Here is a 26,314-nt window from a genome sequence, read left to right on the forward strand (position 1 = left end):
CCATTTCCATCTGAGTTTTGGCCTACCCCTATTTCTACATCACACAGGTTGTGACATAGGGATTCTTCTAGGAGGGTTGTTCTGCTGTGATCTTGCTAGATGTCCTGCCAATCTTTTAATAAGTTACAGGGGTGAAAAACTAAGAGAAAATTTAGTGTGATTTTTAATTTCAAATATCTCATTAAAAATAAACTTTTTATTCATTCTAAGGGATTTTCGGCCCTCGGTAATAAAGTAATCTTTCATTCTGCGTTTAAATTTTTCAAAAATACTTATTAGTTTACTCAGGATTCGAAAAACATGATTACATTTCAAATACATTGAAAATTTTGACAGGCGTCAAAATTTTGCATTTTGTTCCTTTCCCATTAAGCATTCTCATGAATAATTTACTAAGTCTTTATTAAGAATAGAATCAATTCATTTTGAACTTTCCGAAATTTGTTTTACAGGTGGTCCACAAAGTGCTTTAACTGTAGTAAAAAGAAATATTTGTTAATATACTAGTTTCCTTAAAAAATTTCATTAAAAATGTGTCTTAATGCCAAATTAAAATATCTGGGAAACATATCTTTTACATCTAACAATAAAACACTGAAAACGTTTGTTTTCTATACTTCCACAAAATTTATTACAACTAAGTGACTACAGCTGTTTCGGCAGAGTGCCTTTCTCAAGTGATATATTTTACAATGTGTTTGCCTTTTTAAATCTTTAACTGAAGTGGTTGAGGAGTTGGGAGCTGTTTGTCTCGAGTTGGTCATTCAGAATTATATCTGTATTTTTCAATTTATTAATTTCCATAGATTCTAAAGAAGATAGCTTAAGTCCTTTATTTTGGATATGCAGAATTTGAAACAATTCATTGAAAGAATGATTATGATCTAGAAGGTGAAGTGCGTATGTAGAAGTGTCTGTTTTTCTATTGTTGAAATCCCTTTTGTGTTCTGCTATCCGTTTGTCAAAGGTTCTACCAGTTTGACCGCAAGTATGCATAATAGCCAGATACATAAAAAAGAAAGGAATAACACCAGCTTTCAGAACTAACAACAACTTAAGTAAATATATTAAGAACAATAAAAGCCGAAAGAAAAAGCAACTACAGAGTGGTGTGTACAAACTAACTTGTGGTGACTGTCTGAAAACTTACATCGGTCAAACTGGCAGAACCTTTGACAAACGGATAGCAGAACACAAAAGGGCTTTCAACAATAGAAAAACAGACACTTCTACATACGCACTTCACCTTCTAGATCATAATCATTCTTTCAATGAATTGTTTCAAATTCTGCATATCCAAAATAAAGGACTTAAGCTATCTTCTTTAGAATCTATGGAAATTAATAAATTGAAAAATACAGATATAATTCTGAATGACCAACTCGAGACAAACAGCTCCCCACTCCTCAACCTTTTCAGTTAAAGACTTAAAAAGGCAAACACATTGTAAAATATATCACCTGAGAAAGGCACTCTGCCGAAACAGCTGTAGTCACTTAGTTGTAATAAATTTTGTGGAAGTATAGAAAACAAACGTTTTCAGTGTTTTATTGTTAGTTAAAATAAACTTCCATCAAGTAATGGTCGAATCCATCAATATCTTTTACATTAGTATATTATTACATTAATAGTTGCTTTTACAAAAATGCGTAATAAAACTGCATAAATTATAATAAATTGTTTAATAGTTAACAAATTCTATTCAAATATAACACTCCTAGCCAGCATTACCTTATGATGGGATATATGGTGAATCATCAAGGACATTGAGTTTTAATAAAACAAAAAAAACTTATACATAGTATAATTAGATAAACAAAGAAAATGTTTTTTGTAGTTCTTTAAATCAAATGAACTCCAGTACATTTTTGACAGCTCACAAAAGGATACCTAAAAACATTGTTCTATTATTAGATTCTGAATAGATACATCACCTTGCTAGTAAAGATTTTTTTAATCACTTTGAACTTGTAAAATTTTATGTTCTTTTTTCTTTTGAGTTTACATTATCAACTTATTTCAATAAAATCAAAGATGTTTCGTTACATTCAAGAACTCTGTTGAATTCCCTCGATACCCTGTGATATATATTTAAAGAAAACAACGAAAGTGCCTTTAAAATTAAATCAGACTTATTTTCAAAATCTACCCTATGCCGAACCGGTCTTTTGCCCTGGGGTGAAAACAACCCCATCTAGGGGATGAGAATTTTTTCAATCAAAATAACTATGGAAGTATTTTTTTATCCCCCACTCTACATCCTTTTTGCTCAAAACTTTTATTCTCTTAATATTTTTACTTAAAAAATATATACTACATTTATCTCGCTAAACTCAACTGTTTTCGAAATAAACGCATTTTAAATCTGCGATGCAACATAATTTTTTGCATAGTTACACCCGGAAGTATGTAAGTACACCCGAAATCATTGTAGTTACACCCGAAAAATAAATTTGAAACTGTAAACACCCTGTATATACTTACTTGGCTTTTAGAATAGAAATTTGTGTTTCAATATCTTCTCTTTTGTAATCAGTGATATTCTCTAATTGTTCAGTCCAGCAGGACAAACCTATATCCAATCTGCTTACAGCAATGATACCTGCTGCCAATTTTGACGGTTTATAACATTGCATATAGTGACAGCCTAAAAATATGCCATGTAATTAGTGGAGTGGTGCTCTAATAATTCACATATATAGTGCAGTCACTGAAGGTTTTCACCTCCGATTTCGTTGAAGCTTCATCGATTTTCATGAAAATTGGTGAGTAATTAGAAAATACCTCAAGTAACAAAGGTGACATGATGCCAACTTGCGCTTTTACCCTGGGGGTGGATGCCACCCCTTTTCTGGGCTGAAAATTATTTTATTAAAAATAATACCATAAATCGATAGAGGGTCAAATTCTAAGCAAAATTTGTTATATTAAGTTATTAACATAAATCAATACTTTTTAAGTTATTAAAGATCAAAGATTTTATTTTTTCGAAAAAAAAATGCATGCTTTAGAGCTGTTTTTCACGAATAACTCAAAAACTATTAGCTTTTACAAAAAAGTTATTATTACCAAAATTAAAGACAATAAAAAATTGAATACACTGTTCACTCAAAGTACTAAACTAATGTTAATTCAAAGTGAGTTATGGTTAATTGAATGTATATTCTTTTCGACGAGTACTCAAATCTAAGTATTCAAGCTTAAATAACGGGAAAACGATGCATTTTATAAAATATACCTGCTAAACACTTATCAAAGTACTTCAGAATACCTAACAAATGAGCTCCAGAAGTTAATATCGTTAAAATTAAGCAAGTTATGATGAAACTAAGAGAACCCTTTCGAATTTTTTAGGAAAAAGTGAAAAATAAAACATACGCCATTTCCACAAAATAAAATTTGTAGTAATCCTTACAAAAATTTCTTTGTGTTAGCATAAGTAATGATTTTAACAATTTTCACCGGTTTAGAATGCATATTTTTTTAAAAAAAGATATAATTTAAAAAAATCAGAATTTTTAAAATTATCGTCATTTTCATTTTCTTTTGATAATAACTATAAAAATACTCAATATACGTAAAAAATGGTAAATATCTAAATTTTAGTTTTTTTCTATATCAAATATTTTACCTTGTTTACCATTTCTGTAGGGTGAAAAATAACCGAGGTAGAAACGTTTAAAGCTTAAATTTTGCTGCGAGAACCATGTAACGGTGGCCATTTAATCTTTGATTTTTAAAAAAGTAAGGGGTTTAAAAGATTAAATTCAACGCTTTTTAATAGCCTTTGGAATTACCTTTCAAACCGTTTTTAGGTGAACCTGATATCGCAAAAATTAACGGAGTTATTAAAAAAAAACGATAACATTTTTTGGAAAAAATTTTAAAAGAAAGTTTGAAAAATTTTTGGAGCATAAATTTTAATGCATTTAACTTGTTCGGGATCTCATTTGATAGATACTAAGTACTTTCACAGATGTTTAATAAGTTTATGTTATAAAATACATCATTTTCCCGTTATTTAAGCTTGAATACTTAGATTTGGGTACTCGCCGAAAAATATATGCATTCAATTACCTATAACTCACTTTTAGTTAATATTAAAAGGTTTTTTTAGTAAGGAGTTTATTTAATTTTTTATTAGCTTCAATTTTGGTAATAATAACTTTTTTGTAAAATCTTATAGTTTTTGAGTTATCTATGAAAAATCGGTTAAAAACATGCATTTTTCTTAGGAAAAATTAAAATTTTTGATCTTAAATAACTCAAGAAGTTTTGATTTTTTTTAATAACTTTATATAACAAATTTTGCCCCCCTATACAATTATGGGGTTATTTTTAATAAAATAATTTTCACCCCGAGAAGGGGTGGCATCCACCTCCAGGGTAAAAGCGCAAGTTGGCCCCATGTCACTTTTGTTTCTTGAGATATCCTCTAACTACTCACCAATTTTCATGCAAATCGATGTAGGTTGAACGAAATCGGAGGTAATAGCTCATACCCACCTTCAGTGACTCCACTAATAGTCGGTTCGCTAATAGTATGATAGAATTACTGAACAATATGTGGACCATATACAACACTTTGGTGTTGGAGGAAAACTTTTACTTTGGATGTCTGGGTTAGGCCTTTTTTTGGACCAATTATACTATACTACCTCCGTAACTTTGGAACCGTTCATTTTAGAAGGATTATGTATAGAGCCTTTTTTATTTCAAATTTAATGTAGAACATTTTTGTATGGAAGGTTGTTCATGCTAAACCGCATAGTTTTAGAAATGTTGACGAGAAACTTAAAAAACCACGAATTTACCGATTTCTCCCCCTCTGCCCCCAAACCCGACACTCAAAATGGTGTGACTTTTTTCTGAACATTATGTGGACCATATAGAACAATTTGGTGTTGGAGGATAACTTTCACTTTGGTTGTCTGGGTTTGGATCTATTTATACCATACTATAAATTCAGACACAACTGGCTAGTGATTTTAGTCGGTAATTTTGCCAAAATTGGCAAAATTACTAACTACTAACTATTTAGTAATTATTAACTATGTAGTAATTATTTTTTTGCCAATTTTGTTAAATTGGCAAGGGGGGGGGAGTAAAAGAGGGGGAAAATATACTTACTTTGTATGATCTTGTCGAGATATTCGGTGACACAAGCGTGGAGGTCATAAAACAGACTCCGCATTCCAATACATTTGTCTTTTAAATCTTCTTCATCTATGGCTGATTGAATATAATAATAAACGTAATGTGGAGCGGTTGGGTACATTACGTTCCAATGGAAAAAAATTAATATAACCACTTCTAGTGTCTTATAGTCGTTGAGTTGGTAGCGGTTATTAATGACGTTGTTCAGTTCACTGATTTTCGGGATGGTCAGGTTATTTTCTTCAGTTTTTGCTGTAAAGAAGTGTGATTCAAAATTGAATACTTATACATATTCATTTTCAAAAATAGAATTTAATAGATGATAGAAAATCCGGAAATGGAATGGATATTGAGCATACTGCATCTTATAAGTACTTTAAAAATGAAATTCGGTTGGGAAGAGATAACCAGACGTGCGAGCTCCCACGTCGCATAAAATTAGCCTGGGCAGCGTTTGGTAAACTGAATTATGTATTTAGATCAGACTTACATATTTTTTTCTTTTTTGGCTTGGACTATGGTCATTCAGCCAGTCTCAATCAAAAGTAAATGTATTAAAGATATTGCCAATTAGTGAAACTTGGTTATTATAATATTGTTACGCGGTTGACTCTACTATTTTATTTATTTATATCTTTAGGCACTAAGTTTAATTTAAATAAAGGAAGACTTACTTATATTATTTTATTTACATCACTTATTTATTTAATAATTACAAATAACACCACCTAACACATCTAATTTATTTACAAACTCAAATTTATGATTTAATTAACTAAACATAATAATTCCGATAACTAATAAATACATTTCATATCTTCGATTCGAATACATTAAATTACGCGACGCGCTTCGATGAATGAATGACTGGCCTGTGCTCGAATCTCGGTTCTATATATACTTCGGCAGCGGTCGTCTCGAACGCCGTGGTTAGGAATGGTATTGTCTCGTAACGCCGAGAAGCTTCGGGAAGAAATAGGCCAATTCGTGAGCGGACTAAATAGTGTCACAATATTATTACAATTTTTTACTTCTTATTTACCTACTCATTACAGCTAATGTTCATACTATGTTAATAAATATAAATATATTATACTACTTAATGTTTATCAAAAACACATAGTGTATTAGTGTATACATTTTACAAATAAAAATATTAATGTTAATATTAAAATAAATGCATTCTTTTTTGTATTTCATTTTAGTTTTTTTTTGTTTTGTTTTTTGTTTTGTTTTTTTTTTGTCACTACGATAGGATGTCAACCCGGTTCAACCCCGCGGAGGTTTAAATCCTCTTAGTGATTTTTTTCTTTAATTGTTTTTATTATTAATTTTTTTTTATTTATTTTTTTTTTGTTTCATGTTTTTATTTATTTTTTTTTATTTGTTTTTTTTTAATATGTTTTTTAACATATCTTACAAATACCTATAACTAATTACAATAATATTTTACTATCCGACAAGAAAGATACCAAACAGTCAAAAATTTTCTTTTTATTCAGTGACAGAATAAAGAGAATATTTACAGGGAGTGGGATGTTCTGGTCTATAATTCTTTAATTAGGTGATTGGTTAGGTGTTTATGCTGTTTGCATTCAAAAAATATGTGGTTCAAGCAATGAACTGTCAACACTGATGGAATGGCCCCGTCCCATTCCAACAGTGAAGCGAGATAGGCGCCAACATACAAGAGAGAGGTTCTAGCACTTCTAGAGAGACATGAGAGAGACAGAGAATTTTCAGGTAAAATTTTGTTACAACTACAACGTACCTGACTAGCACTGTCCGATTATCTTCCCTCCTTTACCTGATTATCTTCTATCTCATCCTGGCGCCATTAACTTCGTTTTATGGCGATTCCATCAGTGTTGACAGTTCGTTGGGTTCAAGTCACTTTTAACCTCAGATTCTTGACAAATATTTGAATCTAATATGTTTATTTTAAATAAATGTGCAGGATAACATGCATGTCCAAATCTAATTCTACTGATGGTGGATATGTATTTGCGAGGGAGGGTGAAATTCTTATACCAAGGTTTTTCCGGAATAATCGGTTGTATCAAACTGTATTGTGTTGTTGATATGTTACAGTACCTTTCCCAGTGTGTTTTCCAGCTCTTCATCTGTTCAGTTCTTAAATAAACAAAAGCATCTAGAATGCAGGGCTGATATTTGGTTACTGTCCCATGGATGAGGGAATTTTTAGCTAATTGGTCTACATGCTCATTATGTGTAAGTCCTGAATGTGCTTTGATCCACATTTTATTTTTGGGGTGTGTTTATTAATTTCAAATAAGATTTTTTTTATTAAAAAAATGTATGGATTAGAAGTACTACAAGGTAGTTGAGGTTTTTGAATAGCAGTAAGCACAGATAATGAATCAGATAAATTAGACTTATATAAATATTAACTATATAAATCAGATAAATCAGACTTACCTATTCGCGGTGTGCAAGTACTTGGAAGGGATACGTGAAACGATCGTGCGCGAATAGCGGAGAAATATTGCAACTTTCTTAAATAATTCATATTGTCAATTGAAATTGTCAAATTGACGTACATTTCATATCTACTGTCATTGAAGGAGAAAAATTATATGTTGCTCCACAATATTGATATGATGTGAAATTATTATATAAAGGTAAATTTAATTAATTGTATTTTGCTTGCAGTACTGCATTTTAATAACTAATTTTATTTACTACATACAATTGTTTACGTTTTCATCACATAACCTGAATCTTATTTTTTCTTTTTATTATTTTTTTGGGCTATGGCCTTGACAATTATCCAGCAACCAGGACTAACGTAATTGGTCAATACAACTAAAAGTGCAGAGCGTAGAAATAGGTGTCGCTTTGCGCAACTTGCACGGTCCCAATATGCCTGAAACGGAAAATCTTTGACCAGTGTGTGTTGCCTATACTCAATCATGGAGCGGAAACATTAACACTCTCAAAAAAGGTAGTGAACAAGATTCGCATATCTCAGAGGGCTATGGAGCGCCAGATGTTGGGTGTCTCCCTGAGGGACCGAATTCCAAACTAAGAAATAAGTTATAGAACAAAAACAACAGACACTGTCGAAAACTGTGGAATTGGGCAGGATACGTCGCCAGATTGTCAGACAACCGATGGACAAAACGTATTGTCAAGTGGAGGCCACTAGAAGAATCACTACGGAGCAGAGGACGCCCACCAACCAGATGGGCCGACGATCTGAAGCATGTTATCGGTAACTGGATGCAAGCCGCACAAAACAGAGACAGATGAAAGGAGCTGAGGGAGACCTACGTCCAGCAGTGGACGCGTACGGGTTGATGATGATGATGAATAGAAAATCCTATAATAGAAAAACACAAAAATAACCAAAAATCATGATTGTCAGTAAGAACAAGACTGAAGACGAAACAGTTTACGTTAAAGGAAAAGCTTTAGAGAAAGTATCCAGATACAATTACTTGGGATATGAGGTAAATGAACAATGGTACCGCAACCTTGAAATCAAATGACGCATTGCGATGACCAGAAGCATTTTTAATAAGATGAAGCAGTATTATGCGATGGAAATCTGGGAATATAAATTAGAACTACATTATTGAGATGCTACGAGTTAAAGCCTGGACAATGGACGCAACTGAAAAAGACTTGCTTATGAGACTTGCCAAGTTAGAGACGACATACAGTGAGCACGTAAAGGTAGGAATAAATTCATTTTTTCATGAATGGGCGATTTTGGAAAAAATCCCGAAACAGGTCAATTTTTATTTTTAAATTACGACTTTTTGGCATATATATCATACTGGTGACGTCACCCATCTGGGCGTGATGATGTCATCGATGATATTTTTAAATGAGAATAGGGGTCGTGTGATAGCTCATTTGAAAGGTAATTCAATTCTCTATTCAGTAATATAAACATTAACATAATTATTTATACAGTGTCCAGAAAATTTTTTTTAATTAAATTTATTGACAAAAAATTTATTTAATTCAAAATACATTTTACTGCTCTCAGAAAACAGAAAAGAGTGTTTATTTGAAAAATATTTATTGCTTTTCGCTTAAATTAAATGTTCAAACTGTCAAGAGGCAGGTGGGTGGCAGCTTTAATATTGAATTTAAGCAAAACACAATATGTATTTATTTGTCAAATAAACATTTTTTCCTGTTTTCTGATAGCAGTAAAATGTATTTTGAATGAAATAAATTACACACATTCTTCTGTTTATATCAATAAATAAGGTACTAGTACACTTTAGAAGACCAAAAATAAGCTTTTTCAAGATTTTTGAAGTTATACTTCTTTACCGGCGATAGAGGGTGAATTTTTATATGTTAATACCTATCAGCCCGGCGCATGCGCATTATAACTTTGTTCTGATTGGATGTTCAAATGACATGTCAAAAATTATCCGATATGGCAGCTGTAGGACAGCTGTGGTTTGGAGGTAAAGGTAAACAAATGTATAATATATTGGTTTTATTGTTGTGAGGACAGAAACAAAAAAGTTTATAATGTTGTAGTGACTTTTAAATAGTTTTTAAAAGCAACAGGTACGTAATAATTGTTAATGTATCATGGGTATAAACCTACCTATTTGATCTGCCTAAATACATAGTATGTAATACTTTTATTTATATAATTTGATTACCATCAAAATTTCTATCAATATTCACCTAATATATTGTTTTCTTACTCTATGTTTTGTTGTATTTTTTCAATTCTAAATCATTTCAATTCAAAATTAAAATAATTTGATCAATTTTCAAAATATCAAAATATCACAAGTTTAATCCGTTTAGTTAGTCGATCTTCGTAAATAATGACACATAGTGTCCGTGGCTAAGCGTTGAAGGCGAAAGAATTCCAATACCAACCGCGCTTATCAGCGCTGGTTCGAGTCCCAATAGAAACTTTCTTTTTTGTTTTGTTTAATACATTTTATGATTGTAAGTATATTTATTATATAATTGTATTTTCACAAAAATGTTTGAGAAGTAGTAAGTATAAATTAGTTTAATATTTAAACAAAATATAAATAAAAAGTATATTAAATTCGTTTAAATCATATAATAGAAGTATAACTTCTTACGTGCGTACAAAGTACACACACATTCTTTTTTTTTTCTCAGAAACTTTATTAAAAATGAACATAAAACTTTTTACATATTAATATCTATGCCTCTTAGAGAATACAAAAATATATCTTTTTTCATTTATGCACGTACATAATTATTGTAGAGGGCGCCAAAGTCGGGGCCTCGAAAAAAAGTAGTTCCGATGGCGGACAGTTAATCTCAGTATTGAGATATCTGAATCAAAAAAATCGTACTGCATTTGAAAAAGGAAGGTTTCTTACGTGACAATTTACCACCTTTAGTGAAAAATTCCGCAAAACAAAGATTTTACGGAAATTTGAAAAAATTTTGTGAAAAAATCGCCCGTTTTCTTTCAGTTTTTCATGGTTAAAAAATATTTATTTTTTATTTTTTGGTCAAATTGTGGTAAATTGTCAGGTAAGAAACCTTCCTTTTTCAAATGCAGTACGATTTTTTTGTTTCAGATATCCCAATCCTGATATTAACTGTCCGCCATTATTTTTGGAGGCCTCGAATTTTGCTCTCTCTATAATATTATCGTACGTGCATAAATGAATAAAGGTATATTTTTTGTACTTTCTAAGAGTTAGATATGTAAAAAGTTATTTTTAATAAAGGTTCTAAGAAAAAAATTCTCGAAAAAAATGATTATTTTTGGACTTCTAAAGTGTACTAGTACCTTAACTAAAAAAAAAAGAATGTGTGTGTACTTTGTACGCACGTAAGAAGTTATACTTCTATTATATAATTTCAAAGAAATAAATATACTTAACAGGTTATTTGTATTTTATTTAAATATTAAACTAACTTTATTACCTACCACTTTTAAAATTTTTTTATTAAAACGATACCAAAAATTAAAAAAAAAGAATATGAATCGTCCGGGATTTGAACCCTGAACCTCTCGATCTCCAGTCACACGCTCTATCACTGAGCTATATTCCCTTCGCTTTGACAGGTTACGAGATTTCTCATACATACTGACAAATTTAATAGACCAAGTGAAGTATACAAAAATACTTTAAATATACTTTAAAAATACTTACTATTATTATAAAATATCTTATTCCCGAGGAAGACAAATCCAAAGACACAAAAATTATAATAAATTACATTTACTAAAAACACTTCTTCTTCTTCTTTGAGTGCCTCTCCTATCGGAGATTGGATATCATTAGGGCGATTCTAATTTTATTTACTGCTGTTTTGAACAATTCGTTAGTGGTACAGCCAAACCACTCTCTCAAATTTCTCATCCAGGACATTCTTCTACGGCCTGGATTTCTTCGTCCTTGGATTTTTCCTTGCATTATGTTTTGTAGGAATGTGTACTTTTGTCCTCTCATCAGGTGGCCTAAGTATTCAAGTTTTCTCTTTTTTATATTCAGTAGAACTTCTGGCTTGTTATTTATTCTGCGTATTACTTCTTCATTTGTAATTTTATCCACCCAACTTATTCTTAGTATACGGCGGTAGCACCACATCTCAAAGCTTTCAAGATTTTTAATATTCCTCTGTTTAAGAGTCCATGACAACACCGTAGAGCAAAGTATTGAATACATAGCATTTTAACATTCTAGTTCGTAGATGAATACTAATATCACGATTACAAAATAATTTTTTCATTTTTATAAAAGTAGACCTGGCAATTTCAATACGTCTTTTTATCTCGTGATTTTGGTCACCTGTTTCATTGATAAGGGTTCCCAAGTATTTGTATTCGTTTACTTTTTCAAGTTGAGTACCGTTTATTGTGATACTAATGTCATTTATTGGATTCTTACTGAAGGTCATATATTTGGTTTTTTTGACGTTCATCCTTATGCCGTAGTTATTACATATCTCATTCATACTTTCAACTAGATGTTGTAGATCTTCCGCTGTTCTTGCCATTATCACAGTATCGTCAGCATATCGAATGTTATTGATAACTTCTCCATTGACTATTATCCCTTCGTTTGCATATGAGAGAGCTTCTTGGCATATTTGTTCGCTGTAGATATTAAACAAGAGCGGTCACAATATACAACCCTGTCGTACCCCTCTACGTATTTCTATTTCGTCCGATGTTTGGTCTTCTATTTTTACTAAAAACACTACTATATCCTTTTAATGACTTATTTGCGCTGACAGCGCTGATACATACATACCTTGAAAGATTAGCAACGAACTACATACTGTCTGTGTGCGCATGCGCCCGGTATTATAAAATTTCACTCTTGATCGTAAAGAAGTATAACTTCAAAAATATTTTTTTTTGACAACCTGTATAAATAATTATGTTAATGTTTATATTACTGAATAGAGAATTGAATTACCTTTCAAATGATCTATCACACGATCCCTATTCTCATTTAAAAAATTCATCGATAACGTCATCACGTCCAGATGGATGACGTCATTAGTTATGATATATATACCAAAAAGTGGTAATTTAAATATAAAAATTGACCTGTTTCGGGATTTATTTCCAAAATTGCCCATTCATGAAAAAATGAATTTATTTCAACCTTTAGGGGCTCACTGTATACTGACTAATGGACAGGAAGAACAACCGAATGGGACTGTAAAAGAACTCTCCCTTGTACTACAGCTCAAGTCCAGGGCCTTGGCCTCCCTCAGCATCCGCCTCCAAGTATCTCTGTCCATTGGCTGCTCTCCTCCAGTTAGCTACCTTTGATATATCTTTAACATCGGTTCTCTGAATTGTAAAAGGACACGGACTGCAAAAAGAGGACCTGTACATTGTTTAACACGTTGGTAAAATCATATCCGAAAAGTAACTGGGAAAAACTGGATTGTAGAGGTCCAGGTCCAGAATATATATTATAGGTGTAAAGAGTTAGATGGAACATATGTCCAAATGTGGACAAAATGCTGAACAGGGAGCGGGAGGGAGCGAGAGAGAGAGAGAGAGAGAGAGAGAGAGAGAGAGAGAGAGAGAGAGAGAGAGAGAGAAAGAAACGTAAGATATATAAAAACTGGATACTTACCTGCCAAAAGTAGACATACGTTAGTTACAAGGAGCATTCGTTCTGGAATTATGGAATGACTATCCATAAACACATCTAATAAATATACAGCTAGATGTAGGCAACAATGACTCAATTTCTTTTCTATACATACCTTCTTAAGATATTCAACCAAATGGTTTCTGTAAGAAAACTACAAAAAGGTCATATTAAATAATATCACAAGTGTTTATTTTATAAGTACATATAATACCTACAATAAATTATGAGGACCTGACACATCTAAAATGAGACGACTACTAGAAACAACAGAGATAAAAATAATCCGATGAATATCAGGGAAAAGTCTGTTGGATAGGGAGAGAAGCAAAAACATAATAAGTAGATCATGCAATGTAGAAGATATAAATGGATTGGTGACAAAACGGAAACAGGAGTAGAACGAACACATTAGTAGAATGACAGAGGATAGGATAGTACGAATAGCACGAGATAAGTCACCAAATGGACGAAGAAGTATTGGCAGACCAAGAAAAAGATGGTACGATAACTTAAACAATTTAGGAGGCTAATATTGAAGAAGAAACAATCTTTAGAGCCTACATACAAGAAGGAAGAAGAAGAAGAATTATGAGTTTTATATAAAAAAAGGCAATACTCTAACATACAGTAAATTTAAAATAAATATGTATAGACGGTTGCGTTTAAATTGAATTCGAGTCTCTCACGATTCTCTTACACGTGTTTCTCTGTCTACCTGTCATCAGAGAGACTTGTGAAAACGGTTAGAGGTCTCTGAGATGTGGGTATACAGACAACTACTAAGAACAAGCTGGGTCGACAGAGTTAGAAATGAGGCGGTCCTTAGATGGCTGAACCAAACAACACAACTGGTCAATATACACACACCGGCAAAATTAGCCGAACATCTTAAAAATGGGACATGTTCGATGTCTCAGATTTCCTAAACCAGTTGTCCGATTTGAATGATTTTTTTAGTCTGTTATAGCCTTATCATTTAAAAATATCGGTGTAATAATATTGTTACTAGACAGGTAAATGTCATTTTATACCGGGTGCTACAATCATACTGTGTTTTTTCTTTAAAGTTCAGAACACTCTGTGGAATATTCTAGCCTATATAAAATATTGAAATTAAAACTCAATTGTAGCCATAGGCTTTCTTGACATTTTCTTTTTTGGTTCATTTGCTTATGTTGGATAATAAAATAGTTAGGTACTTTAACAACTAGACATGTTCTTCATCAATACAGGGTGTTTCTAAATAAGTGCGACAAACTTAGAGGGGTTATTATGCATAAAAAATAGTGACCGTTTGCTTTATAAACATATGTCCGCAAATGCTTCGTTTCCGAGATACGGGATGTTGAATTTTTTCTTACAAACTGAGGATTTATTTATTGCTCTAAAACCGGATGAGATATGTAAATGAAATTTGGTAGGTTTCAAGAGGTAGTTATTGCGCATTTTTTGACATACAATTAAGAATTATATATTCACCATTGGCGTGCATATGGGTATAAACATTTTAGAAATATCCCGTATGCACGCCAATGGTGAATATATAATTCTTAATTGTATGTCAAAAATGCGCAATAACTACCTCTTGAAACATACCAAATTTCATTTGCATATCTCATCCGGTTTTAGAGCAATAAATAAATCGTCAGTTTGTAAGAAAAAATTCAACCTCCCGTATCTCGGAAACGAAGCATTTGCGGACATATGTTTATAAAGCAAACGGTCACTATTTTTTATGCATAATAACCCCTCTAAGTTTGTCGCACTTATTTAGAAACACCCTGTATTGATGAAGAACATGGCTAGTTGTTAAAGTACCTAACTTTTTTATTATCCAACATAAGCAAATGAACCAAAAAAGAAAATGTTAAGAAAGTCCATGGCTTCAATTGAGTTTTAATTTCAATATTTTATATAGGCTAGAATATTCCACAGACTGTTCTGAACTTTAAGGAAAAAACACAGTATGATTGTAACACCCGGTATAAAATGACATTTACCTGTCTAGTAACAATATTATTACACCGATATTCTTAAATGATAAGGCTATAACATACTAAAAAAATCATTCAAATCGGACAACTGGTTTAGGAAATCTGAGACATCAAACATGTCCCATTTTTAAGGTGTTCGGCTAATTTTGCCGGTGTGTGTAATAAAGAGACGCAAGATGGAGTACACACACCCAAACTAATATGGAATCACCATGTATTTCAAAACAATATTTATTTCTTTTAAAAAAACTTGTTATTTTTTCGAAGAATAAAGGTTTTATTGAAATTAAACAAATCGATAAGACAATTAGATAGTACAGTTCGGTACGGTATAGGTTATTAGCTGAGTTGCAAATTGAACGAAAATAAATAAACTAACTTTTGCGTAAAAAAACAAAAATATGCCCCATGCGGGGTTATAGAACCTACAACGGTCAAAGACTATTGGTCTTGTGGAGCAAGTAATGTTCTCAGAGGGACATAGCTGTAGAGCTAGGCCAGGGGTGGCCAACCTTTTTAAGTCGAGTGCCAATATTAGAACAACAAAAATTTGGCGTGCCACTAAAATTTTTCGACATACTAATATGGATACTATATATTAATAATATACGGTACAATATGTATTTCTTATGTAAATTCCACATTTTTCCGTTTAGTCAAGATAGTGGAGGTTTAAAAAATAACGTAATAAGTAAAACATAACAACAAACTTACTTTATTGTTAATAAAAATAAAATAAAAACGTTAAACAAAAAAACTTAAATATTTTCTTATTATCTAAAATTCAAATTATTAAACAGTTACTTATTTAATGTGGTATTTGAACTTGTATTTTTTTAATTAATTCATCTATATTGGGATTAATTTCGGAACTAGCCAACAGAATTAGATTTTTTAAATGCATGTCAGTTAATCGTGACCGATATTTTGATTTTATTATGTTCATAATACAGAACATTTGCTCACAAACGTACGTTGAACCAAATCTACAACAATATCTCAGAGCTAACTCGTGTAAATTAGGAAAATTGTTTGCTGGTACAAATTTCCAAAATTCAATATAATTGGGATCAGTAACAGTTGAAATAATTTCCCTATATTTGGTTTTTAGTATAGTGTGGTTCTGTAAATCAATAATTTCGATCTGTATTTCAGCTGAGTAACAATTGATATCTTGCAGAGAAATAGAAAAAGGATTTATGAAAAGGTCAACATTCATTTTGTCTTTTTGAAAATCTTCAAACCGGGTATTGAATGAACCTAGCAAAATAGATATAAGGTTTTTAAATCTGTCATAATTTGGACTTCTACTGACCTTGTTGGCTAATTCCTGCATTAATGTGAAATGTGTCAATCTCTGTTCTCCAAAATCGTTACAAAAAAGCATAAGTTTATTCACAAAAGAAGATATATGACCAACTAGAGTAGGAAAAATACAATTTTTTCCCTGTAATCTTAAATTTAATATATTTAAATGTCTCATAATATCAGTGAGAAAAGCTAAATCCCAAAGCCAATCTTTATCATTAAGTAACGAGCACTCACTGGGTAGTTCATTGTTTTCTTGCAAATATTTTAAGACGCACTCCTTCAAGTTCCAAAACCTTTCGAGTGCATTTCCTTTGGAGAGCCAGCGCACACTGCAATGGAGAAGTAACTCTCCATCTTGCTCCGTTTCTTCCGCGAACAATTCTCGAAATTGTCGTCGATTCAATGCCCGAGCTCGTATTTTGTTAATGCAGCGTGTTACAGGGTCAACAACAGATGACATGTTTAGGTCCTTGGCACAAAGAGCTTCCTGGTGAATAATACAATGGTACTTAAAAACTTTTCTTCCCAAATAGTTTTCCAGTAATGTAACAAACCCCTTTAGTCTACCAACCATGCAAGGAGCTCCATCTGTACAAACACTATCTAATTTTGACCATTCAACTTTGTTGACTTCGATTACGTTCTGTTGAAAAATGTCCTCTCCTGTTGTTGTGACTAGTTGGCGCAAATCCAGAAGCTCTTCGGCATTTTCAAAATTATCATTGGTATAACGGACAAAAATGCTTAACTGCGCATTTTCTGTGTTGTCACAACTTTCATCCAACGCTAAAGAAAAGAATTTGCAGGATTGTAATCCACTTATAATTTGGGAAACAACATCCTGGCCCATATCATCTATACGGCGCATGACTGTATTTCGGGATAATGCAATATTATCGACCATATTTTTGATCTTTACATCTCCCACATTTTTAGCAAATATTGCCAGACTATTTTTAATTATCTCCTCTCCATCAGAGTAGGCTTTTTTCTTCCGGGCTAACAGCAGAGAAAGTTCATATGATGTTTTAACCATAGTTTCCATTTCATCACTTCTCTTCTGAAACAGTGACTGTTGGCTGGCTAGGGTTTTCTTTTTTTTTTTCAATAAAGTCGGCTCGCAAATGTGAACCAATAGGATATTTGTTGCTGAAGTCCTTATGCAGTTGTTTATAATGTCGTTCCAGGTTAAATTTTTTCGGAACTGCTACAGACAATCCACATATCAAACAAACAGGCTTTGAAGTATTACGATTAGTAAATAAAAATTGTTCTTCCCAAGCAGGTTGAAAATCGCGAATTGCAATATCATCTTCGTATTTTCGTTTTGAAGTCGAAGGCTTACTCGTGGACATATCGAACAAATACTTTTAAAATTTTAAAGAAACAATGCGCGATGACAAAATGTGCACATACAACGGGGCAGTTTAAAATAAACTAAGCAAGGGTAACGCAGTCCTATTGCACATTACGACAGCTAGGATCACGTGCACCAATCGCAGCAATATCGCTCGCCAGAGGATGCAATGATGCCGCATCTATCGTAACTTCCGTAAACCTACCAAGTTTCTTCTTATTATTTTTTGTTTTTGAAGTTTTAATTTTTTTGAAAGTTTTTTAATCCAAAACGCTACGCGTGCCACTGATAGGACTCAATCGTGCCACAGAGTGGCACGCGTGCCGCGGGTTGGCCATCCCTGAGCTAGGCGTTATACAGGACGTTCTCTCCAAAACCTATGCTAGCTAACAGGAACTAGGAAAGCTCAAGATTAAAGCAAGGGAAAGTCGCCAAAAGTAATAACGGCTCTCCAAGATCGTTTAATTGTCCAATCAGCTGGAAGACACCCAATCATGTTCACCTGCAGCTCCAAAGGCAACTTTTGGAAGCTACAGGTGTAACTGTTTCAGTTGAAACGATAAGAAGAAGAGTTCGTGCCAAGAAGTATACAGCAGGATACATTTATGGGTTCTTGAGTTATCCAGGCAGCACAAGATTGATCGTCTAAATTGGTGTCTTCACCACCAAATCTGGAACGTTGGGAATTAACAAAATGTGCTGTTTTCAAAAAAATTCAGGATTTGTGTAAAATCCGATGACCCACGAAATCGTGTACTTAAAGGTCGTGGAAGACAAGTAAGAACGAAAACTGTCAATCTGTTCAAAAATATAAAAGGGGAAGTGTAATGCTCTGAAGAGGAATTGTGATCCATAAAAAAACTCCTTTAATTTTCATCCAATCAACGTTAACTGCTCACAGGTATATTAGAGAGATATTGCAAATTTAACACAGCCTACGTTGCGCTATTTAAACCGCGCTATTTTGACAGAATTGACATTTCTCAGACGTGTCATAAATATAGATATTGCTCAACATTTTGGTTGCGGTATTTTTGCGGCTCGATTAAGGTTAGTTGTTTATCTAATTTGTATGCAATTTTTGATGCAGATTTAGAAGCTGTCATTTTGGCCAAAGCTAATATTATGAAGAAGACATCCAGTTTATCATATTTCATAACATTCTGGGAGATGAACATTTAACTTATTACTATTACATGCTCAAAATAAAGAATTTGATTTAAAAATTTAAATGGAAGGAAGGTTTGAATTTTATTCAAAATATCGAGCAAAAGAAACAAATGATCCCTTGAGTGTTCTTAAAATAAAAGATTTTCCAGTTGTACTCTTCATGTTTTCCTGAACTAGGAAAGGATAGGTCAATTGATTTTGATCTAAAACTTATTTTAATAAACACAAATCGTCATTAGACGTAAATCTGATTCGTTTGCTACTGTCTGAGGTACTCATTTTAGAAAATTATTACAAATAAACTCGGTTTGAATAAAAGAAAACAACAAACATAACCTGAAAAGAAAATAGCGCAACGAATACCGCACAGCGTAACGGCTCCCTTAATAACGGCAGGCACTGTTTCCAATAGCGCAGCGTAAGCCTAATATCACATCTGCGCATGCTCTACTGTCAAAATAACGCGTGCTGTAATACAGCAAGTGCAAAAGTGACTGTGCAATATCTCTCTATTGATAACCTGTAGTTAGGCTCTGGAGAGGTGTAACAGGAGAAAATTTCATGTTTATGAATGATATAGGCTATTGATTATATTCAAAATAAGATAGCTAAAAGGAACTACAACGTTAACGGGGTTTTATTATTTCATATGGTCAATGAACATCTATATATGAAAAAACCGCGGAGTGCTACCATTTAAAGGGGTGCGTTTTTGAGAAATGGGTGAATTAGTCCCTGGGTACAGGTTACATTGGGGTGATTTCTTTGCACTTTTGGTACAAACATATCTACATAAAAATTGTTTCTGGTTAAATTTCCTATCTAAATATCACTTTTTAAAGTCAATGATACTTTTTTTTACAAAAATATATTCAAAATAATAAGCACAAAGAAACCCAAAAGAAAGAAATTTTGTTTTTTGTCCCATAACTTTTGTCCACGAGGATATAGGTATAGACATTGCTTTACAGAAAAAAAGTCTACATATTTCTTCTTTAAACTGTTGTTCAGTAGAGGTAATTAGGATTTATAGTTTTCGAGATATGATTTTTCAAAATTCGCCACTCACAGCAATTTTGGGCAATGTTCCTTGTTATTTCGCAAATATTGTTCTGTAACTTTTTTCTACGGAACTTTAGGTATATGCAATGGTACACGTAATAGGAATAGAAATCAATTACCTTTAAAATGGTCTACTGTATAACGTTGTACGACTTTTTTTAAAGAGATTATGGTTTTTCAAGGCTTTATACTTTTAACAATTTTTTATAATATAATATAAAAATAAAATAATATTAATATATAATATATTATATATTATAGAATATTATATTATATATAGTATATATATTATATTATGTATTATATATTATAATAATACTTACCTAATATAAAAAAAAAATTGTTTACATTTTTACGATTATTTTTGAAATTTCTCATTATAACTTTTTTTTCTTGTACATGAATATACTATATGTTGCTCAATAAAGAGGGCTTACTTTCTGTTCTTTAAAATGGTGTATCATCTATATTTTAATATATGTAATTGAAACCGAGTGATTCTTTGATATTTTTTTACCTGTGTTATTTAAAATTATTTCTTTTACAAAAATTACATAAACATTAGTCTTATAAAACATCACTTTAGTTAAAATTATTTAAACGTTGACATTTAAAAAATTTTCAAAATCAAAGTCCATCTCTTCGTTAGCATTAGCTTCAATATGTTCTGACACCTCAGTTATCTTAGAGTTCCCACAATTAGTACCAATGCACATGCACCCTTTGAAGAATATTGAACGACTAATTCCTATCTTCCTACAACCGCAGTTTTTTGTACATCGTTTGGTACATTTACATGCTATTTTTTCAAGCAAAACTTGTGGTGTAGGAGCTTTGACAGTAAATATTGAAATTAATCCATATTTTGAAGTTTGCCCGGCCGAGTCAAGTGGATCCAAAGTATTACCTATAAAAAATAAGATTCAATCATAACACACAATCACATAAAAAGTTATAATGAGGAATTTAAAAAATAATCCTAAAATCAAAAATCGTTGCAAGTACTTATTACATTTTGAAAAAGCATATCTTATTCAAAAATGATCCTAGAATATTTTATAATACACCATTTTAAAATAAACAGAATAAGCTTTCTTTTTTATTATATAATATATACCTAAATATAGAAAAAAAGTTATAATGGGAAATTTAAAAACTAATCGTAAAAAATATAAAAACTCGTTAAAAGTATAAAGTCTTGAAAAAGATAACCTCTTTAAAAGAAGTCGTACAACATTATACAGTAGTACCTTTTAAAGGTAATTGATTTCTATTCCTCTTACATGTACCATTGCATATGCCTAAAGTTACGTAGAAAAAAGTTACAGAGCAATATTTGCGAAATAACAAGGAAAATTTCCCAAAATTGCTGTGTTTGGCGAACTTTGAAAAATCAAATTTCGAAAACTGTAAATCCTAATGACCTCTACTAAACATCATTTTAAAGACAAAATATGTAGGTTTTTTTTCTATAAAGCAATGTCTATACCTATGTCCCCGTGGACAAAAGTTATGGGACAGAAAACAAAATTTCTTTCTTTTGGGTTCCTTTGTGCTTTTTCTTTTGAATATATTTTTGTAAAAAAAGTATCTTTGACATTAAAAAGTTATATTTAGATAGGAAATTTAACCAGGAATAATTTTTAAGTAGACGTGTTTGTACCAAGAGTGCATAGAACTCATCCTAATGTAACCTGTGCCCAGGGACTAATTCACCCATTTCTCAAAAACGCACCCCTTTAAATGGTAGCACTCCGCGGTTTTTTCATATATAGAGATTCATTGACCATATAAAATAATAAAACCCCGTTAACGTTGTAGTTCCTTTCTATAGTACATAATCAATAGCCTAATAATGGACCTCCACATACCATTAGAGTGACTAGAGACATCATTGAAGCAGAAGGTATCCCTTGTTTTTAGTGGCCTGCTTGCTCACCCGAGCTTAACCCTATTGAGTATTTGTAGGGTATGCTTAAAAGAAAAATTAGAGCTCGCCGGGAAAATTCACAAAACACCGCACCGCTAGTACAAGCTGCTCTTGAAGAATGGAGCAACCTACCATAACAAGATGTTGATAATTTGTGATAACACTGACTACCAAAAAAACAAAAAAAATTAATAAAAACAATTTAAACATTATTAGTTTTACATTGGCCTTGCACCTAAAGGTAGAAAAGTTTAGGACTAAGTAAGTAAGTAAGTAGTTTTACGTTGAATATTTGGATGCTATTGACTTTAAAACAACTACAGTAGAGCGTCGATAATCCGAACCCTAGTAATCCGAACGCAAAAAAAATTATAAAATTAAAAAATATGATCGCGGACCGAAATTTTGGATTTAATATGACAATATGGGCAAAATATGACCGCGGATTTTTGTTTTGTTTATGCAGAAATACATACAATATATTTGTTTATTATGCAGGTGTTTTATTCCTTGTAACTAAAACGTATGTACCGGGTGTCCCAATAAGAATGGCTCTCGGCCATATCTCAGGAACCGTTTATAGTAGAGCTTTGAAATAAAAAATTTTATAACAAAAGTTGCCTCATGCAAAGCCTGGAAATTATTTTCATAATTGTGGGACCACCGCTAGAGGGCGTAATTGAATATCAAAAATTAAAAAATCTAAATTTTACAAAATTTTCCTAATGAAGGGGCACTGGAAATCCGATCGTCGTATTCTTCATAAAATTCTACGCATATTTGATTTGACAAGTTTAGGTCTACCTTTGGAAATAAGAGGTGGGGGTGAGTGGGAACCTTGTTATGAAAAACTGGCTGTGAGTCCGGTTCTGCTTAATCAAATTTTGCAAACTTGGTCTTGTTGAAGACAGATATTTTTCGTCAATGTAAAAGTTATGATTTCGAACCAACTTACTGAGTAATATGCCAGCTAGAAGGCGTTATTTAATTTTTTTCAGAAATCTAGTGTTCCTTGGAAAATATTAAATACAAACATGCATTTTTAATAACATATTACAAAATTAGACAAAATTAGCAACAGAATAGCGAAAACCGCATGTTAATACCTTTTTTCTATCTCGAGATATCTTACAAAACGTGTAAATTTAAAAACATAACTGTTACTGTCACCGGTAAACGAAATTCATTAAAAGCAGTGTGCTATGGAAACAACAAAGAAACATTTTCCAGCTGTCAACGTATATTAGGTCTTTTCAACGCTTCTCATTTGTTTCGAGCCTCGTTCATATCTCGTATATTAATATTATACACTGATTATACGGCATATGACAGAGGCTCGAAACAAATGAGACGCGTTGAAAAGCCCTATTAAAAGAAATAAAAACAACTATTTAGTGATGACATAAACGTTCAAATTTTTGCCCATCATTTTCGTTGCAAACATTTACTCTTTCAAGAGTAGATTGAACAGCAGTCTCAATTTCTGCTCTCGATATGCTTTGAATGGCGTTTAGTATTCTCTGGATAATCTATTCTAGAGTAGTGTATGATGGGCAACAATTTGAATATTTAGGTCGTCACTAAGTAGTTCTTTTTGTTCTGTGTTATATTTAATTTTAATAGTATTATTTCTCTTTATATTGTTGTTTTAATTAATTATATTTTTATACGTTGACATCTGGAAAATGTTATTTTGTTTTTTTCCACAGCCCACTACTTTTCATTAACTTAGTTTACCGGTGATAGTAACAGTTATGTATACAATTTACACGTTTCTCGAGATATATTGAGATAGAAAAAAGGTATCGACATGCGGTTTTCGCTATTCTATTGCTAATTTAGTCTAATTTTATAAAGTATGATTAAAAATGCATACTTGTATTTAATATTTTCCAAAGAAAACTAGATTTCTGAAAAAAATTAAATAACGCCTCCCAGCTGGCTTATTACTTATTAGGATGGTTCAAAATTATCACGCTTACATTGAAGAAAAAGATCTGTCTTCAACAAGACCTAGTTTTCAAAATTTGATTTAGCAGAACCGGACTTACAGCCATTTTTTCATAACAAGGTTCCCACTCACCCCCACCTCTTATTTGCAAAGATAGAGTTAAACTTGTTAAATCAAATATGCGCAGAATTTGATGAAGAATACAATAATCGGATTTCCAGTGCCCCTTCATTAGGAAAATTTTGTAAAATTTAGATTTTTTTATTTTTGATATTCAATTACGCATTCTAGCGGTGGACCCACAATTATGAAAATAATTTCCAGGCTTTTCCTCAGGCAACTTTTGTTATAAAAAATTTTAATTCAAAGCTCTACTATAAACGGTTCCTGAGATATGGCCGAGAGCCATTCTTATTGGGACACCCGGTACATGTACTATGTTTATGAGTTTGTATGTATTTTGAACATATGTTCGATAATCCGAACAATTTGATAATCCGAACTACCCCTGCACCAATTAGTTCGGATTATCGATGCTCTACTGTAGTTTCAATTTGTTGTCTAAATACTTTATTGTTTTATTTAATTGTTATGTATTTGTGACTAAATTGCTTTAGAATGAATATTCTTTGACTTCGTGTGTTTGTTTTATTAAATTCGCACGAAATAGTAAGAAATATCAGATGATTCCATATAAGTTTGGGTGTATGTGTACTTCGGTCACATAATGAGACACCCCAAATTATGAACTTTTACATTTGATCATTCAGGGCCAGATCCAAGGTAAACGTGGACCTGGTAGAAGAAAAACATCATGGCTGCAAAATCTAAGACAATGGTACGGAAAATCGACTACATCATTATTCAGAGTTGTATAATAATAATTATTATTTTAAGGCAACTTCAGCAAATTTAACGATTATTATTCTATTTAGAAGATTTACCTGTGGTGATTGATGAAGAAACGGAAGTCGATACATTTCCCTTTCTGCTATTACTTTTTTGTAATCATCTTTGTATTCTTCTATATCAGTCCAAGCGTCTTTCTGTAACTAAAAAAAAACATATTTAAAATTTTCTATAAAGTTTTCTATAAAATAATTATATAAATTCAAGATATTTAAATAAAATCAGATAGAGACGCAAAACATAATACGTTGTGAAATAAAAAGAGATAAGAGTAGTAGAGGTGGGAAATTATCAATAGAAACCTATTTTACGTTGTATTAATAAATTCCCACCTTTAGACGTATCGGAGGAGTTTGGCAACTACCAATGTGACAGGAGAATTTTATAAAATTTTAGTGGACATATTCAACTAAACTATAAACCTGACAGTTTCCATACATATATTCCTCCAGACGTCCCGAGGTGAAAAACTATTAATATAATGTAATTATGTATCTACTGATAATTTCCCACCTCTACTAGTTTCTTTTTTTTTATATTTCACAACGTATTATGTTTTCCGTCCTTCACGTTATTTTGCCGGTTATTAGCGCACTCATCAATGTATAAACGTAGGTCCACAAATGAGATATTTCAAATTACAAAGCATTTTTTAATTCCTCGTTCAATTTGTGACGAATTTGTAATGTTTTTGAGTGAAGAAAATATTCTAAAAAGATATTTTTTATTATAACACACAAAGATAATACATAAATATTTAAGTTACCTATCATTTCAAAACCATTTCTACGAATAATAAGTAAAGTAAAATTTTGGAAAATAAATATTTATTTAAAATTGTTTAAACAAATTGTTAGTATTTCTCTGGCCTATTAGATATGTCACAAGAAAAAAATTCCAGAATCCTCTACATATATAATTTAAAAATTATTTAAAACTTAAATTTTACTAAAGATATTTATCTATTATTTATTTACTTACATAAAATACAGAATTCTTGGTCATAACATTTCTTGTAGTCATGATTTTATACTTGTCGCACTGAAAATAAAAATATCAAGTAGACTGTTTACTATTTCGAGTGTTTTGGTTTTTTGTTTATATCTCTAAAAAAGTTTCTACGTCACTTATAAATTTTGAAATGTGACTTTTTTGTATAAAAAGTGTTAAAACGTTTTTTGGTTTGAAGTTAAAGCGTAATTAAATATACAGATGTTGTCTAAAAAGTTCACGTTTTATACATACGCAATTATAGTCCTAAAGTGAGGCCGCTCCCATATGAAAAAATTCTGATTCGGTTTCTTTGCGGAGTTCTGTTCAAAAATGTCCACTTTATACAGATCACAAGGATGCTGT

At 31.8% G+C, this 26,314-nt stretch overlaps 2 protein-coding genes across 4 annotated transcripts in view; one reads left to right on the plus strand and one right to left on the minus strand.

Moving 5' to 3' along the window:
• The window catches only part of LOC114345720 (8-oxo-dGDP phosphatase NUDT18), a 62,138-nt gene that overhangs the window by 8,225 nt on the left and 27,599 nt on the right, over positions 1-26,314 (plus strand). The gene's annotated exons all lie outside the window — the stretch shown is intronic.
• LOC114345731 (cyclin-J) lies at positions 1,668-26,073 on the minus strand. The gene is made up of 6 exons (XM_028296521.2): positions 25,940-26,073; positions 24,994-25,101; positions 13,254-13,425; positions 5,131-5,409; positions 2,485-2,647; positions 1,668-1,890 (listed from the first exon to the last, which is right to left on the minus strand). Exons 1-6 carry the CDS (start codon positions 25,979-25,981, stop codon positions 1,842-1,844), a joined length of 813 nt encoding a protein of 270 aa, XP_028152322.1. The 5' UTR covers positions 25,982-26,073; the 3' UTR covers positions 1,668-1,841.

Source organism: Diabrotica virgifera, chromosome 2 (assembly GCF_917563875.1).
Source record: "Diabrotica virgifera virgifera chromosome 2, PGI_DIABVI_V3a".
Taxonomy (NCBI): Eukaryota; Metazoa; Arthropoda; class Insecta; order Coleoptera; family Chrysomelidae; genus Diabrotica; species Diabrotica virgifera.

Excerpts from the sequence above, each read along its gene's own strand:
- LOC114345731 (XM_028296521.2), bottom strand. The coding sequence starts at position 25,981 with ATGACTACAAGAAATGTTATGACCAAGAATTCTGTATTTTAT. Across the intron at positions 13,426-24,993 it reads TTCTTCATCAATCACCACAG|TTTTCTTACAGAAACCATTT; the intron begins GTAAATCTTCTA and ends ACCTTTTTGTAG. Across the intron at positions 5,410-13,253 it reads CGTATGTCTACTTTTGGCAG|CAAAAACTGAAGAAAATAAC; the intron begins GTAAGTATCCAG and ends ACTTCTTTACAG.